General features: G+C 32.8%; 1 protein-coding gene across 1 annotated transcript; it reads right to left on the bottom strand.

Annotated features, from left to right (window-relative positions):
* Nucleotides 1-6,397: 6,397 nt before the first annotated feature.
* Nucleotides 6,398-9,080, bottom strand: LOC140054785 (uncharacterized). Its single transcript, XM_072099876.1, has 2 exons — nt 8,794-9,080; nt 6,398-7,212 (listed from the first exon to the last, which is right to left on the bottom strand). Exon 2 carries the CDS (start codon nt 7,177-7,179, stop codon nt 6,463-6,465), a length of 717 nt encoding a protein of 238 aa, XP_071955977.1. The 5' UTR covers nt 7,180-7,212; nt 8,794-9,080; the 3' UTR covers nt 6,398-6,462.
* Between the last annotated feature and the right edge of the window lie 435 nt (nt 9,081-9,515).

Below are 9,515 nucleotides of genomic sequence, written 5' to 3'. Positions count from 1 at the left end.
AGGGAATGTCCCAAGATCTTCCAAGTTCACATAGGCCCTGTTTCTGCTGCCAACTAAATACCGTATATTATACGGTATTTTTTGAATACTGTATATATACGGTATATTTTTGGCAGCAGAAACTGCGCTCATAAAAAATATACCGTATTTTGTATACCGTATTTTCCCCACAAAATTTGTGGATAAAATACGGTATTTACAAATTTATACCGTATTTTTTGTACCCGTTTCTGCTGCCAATAAAAAATACCGTATTTTTTTTTTACATGACAAAAGGTCACCATTCGTGTTTTTATTTTCTGTCGCTGTTAGCTGCTTTACACACATGTATAGGCCTAGATATATTCGGCGAAAATGTGGAGCGAATACGTCACAGTTTTACTAAATAAATGTGTGTGGGGAAGCTAAAATGTCTGACCAACTAAAAGGTAATAAAAGGGACAACCACATTTATAAAGACATTTCTAAAAAAATAAAGCAGGAGTATGGAATAAACTTGTCTCCAAAGCAAGTAAACTCAAAGCTGAAGAGCCTGCGAAAGCAGTACAACATTGCAAAATACAATAACTCGGGGAGGGAACGAATTAATTGTCCCCATTACGATGTTTTCTGTGCTCTCACAACATCTCTATCACTAGGGCTAGGCTGTTGAAAGTGAGACGTAAAACTTCCTTTATTGCGACTTTTAATTATCGATCAAATAAATGAATGGCAATTTGGGTAAAAAAGATGAAATTTAACACGACCACCCAAGAAGTATTGTTAGCAGAAACGGGGTACTAAAAAATACGGTATAAAAAATACCGTATTTTATACCGTATTTTTATACCGTATTTTGAGCAGTTGCAGCAGAAACAGGCCCTCACAAGTTTTAAAATTTTGTTTCCCCAAGAACATAATAAAATATTGACATCAATCAAGCAGAAAATCTGTGAATATATCACTTTAACAGATGTGTTTTAAAGCATTTTTTCACACTTTAACAGCATGACTAGTGTAACAAACATCTCCAGGGAACTTTTTAAGAAACTCAAAAGTTACAAGAGAAATGTTTTAACAGATGTATTCAAATAATTGTGGTGATGTAAGATTAATATTTCATATTGTAGTAATGCAGTAAACATCAGTTGGCGTGATTATTGATGCATTAGCTATAGTGTTAAAAGATGTTATTTTTCAACCAGTTTGGTGAGGTAGACCTCCCATTTTGAAAATGGTTACTGTAATTATGGTCATCAAATTAAAACATGCAAAAATTCATCTTTAGCATTTAGAACAATAAATCTGACTACTATACTTATTTGAATAAAGGCTTCAGGCTGTTTATTGTTGGGGAGGGTTTTTAAGGGGAAGGGGGGTTTATTTGAGGGAGGTGTTCGAAAGAGGCGTTCATTTTTTTGGGTGTAATATGGTTACATGTATAATCAAATAAATTCTCCCTAAATATGAAAAAATACAACACAATTAACATTAACAAGTGATAATAAAATATAGTACAAATTTTACCAAAATTCTTGGTCAATTGTAATCATGGAAGTCAATGAATTCTACTACAAATAAAATGCGTTACAATACAATATTGTGTGTATATGCATGTGGCATGCCGTTTATTAAAGGGGGTGATTATTCCAATAGATGTTCAATGGGGGTGCGTTCATTTGAGGGAGACGTTTATTTGAATAATTAATGCATCTATAAATTAACTTCATTGTGTTTTTCTTTTCTCATTCTGCTTCATATTCAATCCGTTATAACATTACAGTAATTTGGGGTTTTTAACCCTTGTTTTAACTGGTGATCATGCTGTATATTTGTTGTAACTTTTTTACATCCATAATAATAAATAGCGATTTAGAATATTTCAAAAAGAACAAAATATGGCAGGTCATGTTCTGCTGTAGTATGCTTTCCCTTGTTTCTCCTAATAAATTAGCCCACTAAGCAAGAGTTTGGAATAAATATGCAAATCAAGTCTGAGCTTTGGCCTGCTCTGCTGCACTGGGAATTTTTGTTCACTTTTATGTACAGACTTTCTGTCTGGATCCTAAAATTATGGCATTTAATTACATAAATTGTATTATTACCTTTCAAAGTTGATTTTTAATACCAATTTCCAAAGAGTTTTCAAAATAAAACACTTAACCCATACCTTTTTAATCACAGATAATAACATGCTCCAACAATAATTAACAAGACAATCAAGTATTTTAAGACAAATTTCTTGTTTTATTTATAATATTAAAAAATGGTTTATATAACATATTTAAAACTAAATTTTAAAACATTTAAAACATCATTTTGACAACTGATCTTGTGATCATTTCTTTATAGTAGGACCTGAGACTTTTTTTGTCCAAAATATTGTACTTTACAGTATATACGTTTATACATTATTCTACAACTTAACAAAAGATAATAATTGCTCTGTAATACATACTACTTTGTTTACTTATTTATTTGTATTTATATCCAGTAGAAACCTTATTTGGGATTAAGGGGGAACTTTGATGTGAAATGAACAAGGGGAAATATTTAAACACTATGACCACCTTTACACAGGGACACCTTTAGGGCTCAAGAAAGTCACTTCTTTTATTTTTTTAAGGGGATAGTATCCCCTTAATATAATTTTTTTAAAGGGTGTTTCCTATTGTTTTGTTCATGATCTTTGATTCTGAAAATTCTTTGGAAAGAATGGATGGAAAATGTCATTGGCCATAGTAGAATGCATTGGCTTAAGTGAGATATTTCCCTTAAATATTAAGTATTTCACTTAACTCAATAAATATTTCCCTTAGATTGTATTCACTTTGGAGATTTATTAATTTTAAGGATAAGTGTTTTCCTTAGCCTAAAGGCCAATTTACACAGACAAGCGGTAACAGTAATAAAAATATAGAATCTATGTTATTCCTTATGACCATTTACACAACACGGAGCGGTTTCCACATAAGATAGATTCTACGTTGGACATGCTACGCAGTTTTCTGCTTAACGTTACCGCTCGTCTGTGTAAATTGGCCTTAAGTGTAAATGATGAATACAGCCACATTAAGCATTGCTTAAATCGTCTAAACACATAAGGCGAAACTTAGTAATTTAACAAAGCCTTTATTATAAAATACAAGTCTACTGTACCTATATATAAATTTAAATATTTGAATATAAATTAATATACTATATACAGTTTAAACTGCGATTGAGGTTTTACAGATTAAGTGGTAAAATAAAATTTAACAATTTGAAAACTCAATGCAACTTTAACATTGACTTGAAATTGTTAAAATAATGTACTGTATTGATGGTTCCAATTATTTTTATGAGTGTACAGTAAAGTTTTACATTTGTCTTGCTTTTTCATTTTAAAGATGTATTGTCCCCCAAATACATAAAAAATGAAGATTAATTAAATCCGACTTTGAATATGTTATTTTGTAGTTTTAATCAAGTTAATCACTTCCATAGAAAAAAAATGGAAAAAATGTTTTCACTTACAATGACAAAATAAATGGTTAAATTCAATCAAAAATCCATTTTTTCCTTTAAATTACAGTTTTTTCAGTTTAAATACATTTTTCTTTAATTCAATTTTTGGTCAAAGTGGATAACTATTATGTTATATTAAAATGGCATATTCAACAAAACAATTTAAGAAGGGGGACAATATATCTTTAAGCATAAACTACTCTACAAGTTCAACAACTTCCCAGATTAAATCCATTTGTAGGTGCAATTTATGGTTCAGCTAACATTTTGTTTAACTTCTAACAGCTGGTTTGTGATAAATAAATTCCTTTGCATTCAAACAATTACTCATCATCTTTGGTATTCATCATACATTTTTGACTAGAATTTTAGAAAACAAGTGATTTGAGAATATTTATTTTTTTATAGGAGACTGTTTTCACCATTCCTAGTGTAAAAGATATATAAATATATTTTATCTCAGAAGTGACAAGGTAGGCCTATATACACTGTGTAAGCCTAAAAGGTTTTAAATTGTGTATAAAAAAATAAAAGTTGACATACAAAATAAAATTACTGTTAGTCATGTACATTAAATACATATTTTCATCCAATGAATCCACATACACTACTTAATCCAACTGCCTTTCTAAAATAAAACTTGTTTGTTGATATACATTTTTTAACCCATTTACATAATGATAAATTCAGTTTATTGTTTAATTAGTCAAATTATTTGTGTCCTTTCTTATAAAAAGTACTGTATACAAATTTAACTAGCAAACATGGAAAAGACATAATAATATCAGAGATTAAGATGTAAGCTGTAATAACACACTAGTAAAGCCCCTAGGCTCACTGATAGCATTTCAAGATGCAGCCCTACATCTTATAATTTTTAAAAGGTTAATTCGTTTTGAAAGTAAATATACAAATAAAAATTCAGAAATAGAAAAATCTTTAGAAATGTTTAAAAAATTGCTAGTTTTGGATATTAACGTTTTTAATATTCAATGCAAAATCATGTATATTGGGGCTTACTTTTATTTTGTACCATATTTAAAGAGAGGGTGATCCATCCAGCAATTGCTGATCATTAGGGACCCTCTGCGGTTCACAAGACAAACATATACACACATAACAAAGTCTTATTGAGTCTTTGGGAGTGGAGTTGTAATTTTTTCCTTGCAAAAAATACTTACATGTGACGGGACTTTACCCAGGACCCTTGGAGTGGTAGCCAAACATCATAACCACCAACTCCAACTACACTTATTTGTGAATGTACAATACCTGTATTTCAATACTTGTAAAATCAATTATTTGCATTCAATTTCAATTACCGTATATTTCGGTGTATAAGTCGCACCTGTGTATAAGACGCACCCCCAACTGAGAGTAAAATATCGGTATTTTTTATATCGTCGATGTATAAGACGCACCTTATATTTCATCAAAACAATGTTTTTTTAAATTGTAATCAATATTATTGTAATAATATATTTTGTTATATCTACAACGGCGTCCTTTATTTAGGTTTTTTCTTACCTAGGCTCGACCGCGCCCAGCCTCAACAAGTTCTTTCTAACTTGTTATTCATGAGTTTCGCCGCAACATCGAGTGCATGACCGTGTGTGTAACACGCACGTGTGTGGGCTAGCCTCGCTCGATCATTTCGAGAGGGCGAACGTTTTCATGGACAATCATATTCGATTAGTATCTATGTATCCGAGAAGTGTGTACGCTAGGTCCATGCTATAATCACCTGGAGAATATACTAGTCGAATACCGTACACCATGTGCCACCAAAAGAAGGGCTTGCGCTTGGGGTACGGCGATCGTGCGTATAACTACTGTATAAATAAATACTATTCCAATCGTACGACGTAAACGTTTACAAATGAAATTTTATCGGAGCGCCATAATGAACAAATCTTTTCATCATATTTAGTATAACATCATGCTAAAATGACTTGAAAACTAGGCCTAGGCAGAAGCAGGTTGCCGTTACGTTAGTTAGTTACTGTAGCTAGGCCTAGCCTACTCAGGCCTAGCAAACGAGGTGACGATAGCCTAGGCCTATGTACAATCTGTGTGGTGAGGCATTTATGTTCGGTGTATAAGACGCACCCTTAATTTAGAGGTCAAATTTGCGTGTCAAAAGTGCGACTTATACACCGAAATATACGGTACTTATGATAGGCACTTATATAGGCACTATGTATATGTTATGCGCGATTTGAACGATTTGCGCAATTTGAAATTGCGCAATCAACTTGCGCAATTTCAAATTGCGCAAGAAAATCTTTGCGCAATTTTAAATTGCGCTGCACAATTTGTAAATTGCGCAAGATAGTTCTTGCGCAATATGACACCTTTGCGCAATTTGAAAACGAACTGTAAATTTTCCCATACATGGCTAGGCTAGGCCTAGGCAGAGGAGTTTAAAATTTAGTATTTTATTATATAAATAAGACCATTTCAATGAAGATAATGTTTAATACTCACTTTTTAAGTTTTTAATATTAGTTTAAGCTAGGCCATGTAACCTAGTCAGTATCAGTAGTCCAGACCCTAGCTAGGCTAGAGTAGTATAGCCGGCCGCCCGCGCCGCGCCTGCCTGGTGGAACACCACCGCTTCGTTTTCCTTCGTCGGTTCTTCGACGGTATGCTAACTTATAACAATATTTGCACTACTAAAATAAGGAAATGCGATATTTATCTTTTAATTTTGAATCATTCTTAGAAATTACTATAAAAATATGGGTGTGCATGATTTCACAATCTGTCGAAAAACCTTGCGCAATTTGCAGATTACTTGCGCAATTTAATACGTTGCTTGCGCAATTTGAAACACATGTTTCAATTCAAATTGCGCAAGGATTTTTTTTGCGCAATTTCAAATTGCGCAAATCGTTCAAATCGCGCATAACATATACATGTTAATAATGTATACTAAAAACATAATATATAAAAAGAAGAAAAACACGTTTAGTTTTACAAATTACTTTCATAATATTTCTTTTTATATCGTTTTCTCCTGGCATCATCTTCAAGATTCAAAGAGTTTCGCTGTAAAGCATTACCGTTTGTGTAGTTATTTTCCTCCACTTGTACGACAACAGGGTTGTCGTATGCAGGCGGCGAATTGTACGGTGGTGGCGTATTCCCAACTAGAGTTCTCTGATTATTACCCCTAGATGTTGGCTCGACCGTAATGATATCCATTGCATGAACATCGGAATCAATCTCAAATCTATCGACATCAAGTTGATCAGATGCGACTGCCGATGATGACGTTCCGTACTTGCGAAACCCTGTCAATTCTACCGAGTTCCTATTATTTGATTCCGTACTTGTCATACGCTTGTATTCCAATTCTGTGTGCGCTGTAAGCGTCCCAAACATTTCTTCTTCATCACGAGCATTATTTTTTCTTCTGTGATTCATTAAAATTTCCGGCATTATCTTGTCAATTGTTCGTATTTGTTCTTTGGTCCTGTCCACAAGGAACCATAATATTAACACAACCAATGCAATTAAAATCCCAGTAACAGAAAGACATGCAAAAATCACATATTCCTGGTGCTTGTTGTGACCTGGTTCTTCTTTTGGGGGAGCATTAGCCCTGGCGTTTGCCTGACCATCGACTAAAATTGTCCACAAGCAAAGTATAAGTAGCAAACTTCTTGTCTTTTTGAAATGCATATTCATGTTGTACTATCACTATCCAAATCCACTTAAACTCTATAAAAAGTTCAAAATAACATAAATACATTTTTATGAACATCTATTCTAGTTTCATCTAATTACTAATTATTTACTGAAGTTTTAGTTATAGAATTCTGTCTTGGACCAAATTTATTAAATGTGCTTGTGAATGATTTAGTCCAATCAAAACTTCTCACTCAATCTTCTACAACAAACTAATTCTCTCATAATATTAATTTATCTTGCAGTAGAACATGCAGTAGCAATACAATGATTTTGACATGCCTACTACTCTATGCAAATATTATTTCTTCATCGTTTTTTCCTAAATGAGAGGCAACCCCCATATTAGAGATTAAAGCCCCATTCCCTACGTTTTTTAGATCTAATTTAAGATCACAAACTATATTTAATGTAAAAATAATACTATATGGTCCTATTGCGATAACTTTTTTCGTCTTTAAACTGTTAAAAATGTGAAAAATAAGTCGATTCTAATAATTATAGCGGCCCGCTATAAATCCCAAAATGCATTGCGCGCGGATTGATATTTTTGTTTTTCACCTGTAATTCGCCCACTTTTCGATCGATCGTGAGGCCAAAACAAATGAAAGACTCCTAACTTTTCAGCGAAAATACCGGGTTTTCCCCAATTTGTATCAACGGAGTCTGGCAAAAATAGAAAGACAATTAATGCAACAACTGTACAACGTCAGGCTAGTAGGTATATAGCTCGCGTACGATGTTCGTACGTTACCGATGTTTACCAGCTAGGCCTACAAAACTAAGCCTAGCTAGGCTAGGCCTAAGACCGTCCACGAGAGGTCGATCGCCGCGAGCTACTTAGGTAGTGCATTGTTTCTCACTTTTTATCATAATTTACCATAAAAGTACATTTAAGACAAGAAATGACATGGTTTAATGTTTTTAAAGTGATATATATGTATTATTTTCCAAAAAACGTCCAAAATTGCAGGGAAGGGGTCTTTAAAACCAAGCTTTTTGGTTTTAGGCAATACTTAAAACTGTTTAGGCAATACTTAAAACTGTTTTAACCAAAATACATGAATACTTGTTTAACGTTCTAATACTTCCTTCTTCCTTTACATTATATTATAACAAATACATCAACTTTAGGAAATAATATTTTCAATTACAGGAAACTGTAAGCCAATGCCACCATAGCAAGAATAGTAAACAAAGAGTATTAGGGTAGTTCAAGTTTGTAGTTGAAAGAATTCTTTCCTATGTTGTTACTTTCGTTTGTTTTGATAGAATAACTTAGTTTAAGTACTGTGTATTGAGGAAATCATTTAAAATCACTAATGTTACAGAATTACATTTATCAAACTATCGCATTGCACACATATATACATTCAAATAATTTGAAAGAAACTTATTTTTAGGCCGAGATGATGATTTTATAACAGCCACTTTGAGATGCCAATCCGGGGCACGGAATGAGGCCAACTTTTAAGTTCATCTCCTCTTACTTACACCGCGCCCAGTCCATTCATCTTTCTGGTCTCACTGATTTAAATAAACAACATTATTTAACGCCAATGTTACTTTATTCGCCCTTTATTCTACATATAGAAACAAGTATTAGAGACTTACAATACTATTCATCTGAAATTATCCTGATTTTTGACGCCAAATGTGCGTAAAGTTTCTCTCCTCGGATGATCACGCTGTCAACTGACTGGTAGTACATTCCGATCTCAATCTAAACATCGTTGTGGTGTGCGTTGAAGCGTGACTGGTTTATATTGAGCTTTTCAATTTTAGATCAAATTTCGTGGGCTTTTGGTGTCATTATACAAATACAGATAAAGTCTATAAGTCAAGTGAAAATAGAAGTAAATTCTTGATGTTTATTCATGCGTCCGCTTTTTGTTTATTTATATATACACGCTAATAACATTGCAAATGTTTGGTTGTAAATTAACATTTTGTACAACACTTTTATTCCGAGAGTATCAATCTCCTGTACCGCTAATATTTCTCCCGATTTTGTTGGATTGGATAAAATTCCAATATACAGAATCTCAGGGTGTTATGATTCTACTACTTATAGATATATATAAAAGAGAATATAGGTCCGTACGTCATATGTGTTTATTATCAATTCATGCATTGTTCATTAAGTGAAATAATGAGTACACATAATGAATACAAAACAAAGTATAGTAAAAATGTACTAAATAAAATCTGATGATAAGCTCCTTCCTCCTCTTTTCAATTTTCTTAATTTTGCAATGTCGATAAAATAGTTATTGAGTCATGGAATTCAGTGAATCATTATTAATTACGACATTTCGCGCTCTTTTCAGGCAAAA

Source organism: Antedon mediterranea, chromosome 7, assembly GCF_964355755.1.
Source record: "Antedon mediterranea chromosome 7, ecAntMedi1.1, whole genome shotgun sequence".
NCBI lineage: Eukaryota > Metazoa > Echinodermata > Crinoidea > Comatulida > Antedonidae > Antedon > Antedon mediterranea.
Note: the sequence above shows the minus strand (reverse complement) of the source record. Positions and strands in the feature narration are given on the sequence as shown.

Bases quoted from the DNA above. Each gene is read 5' to 3' on its own strand.
- LOC140054785 (XM_072099876.1), bottom strand. From the start codon at position 7,179: ATGAATATGCATTTCAAAAAGACAAGAAGTTTGCTACTTATACTTTGC.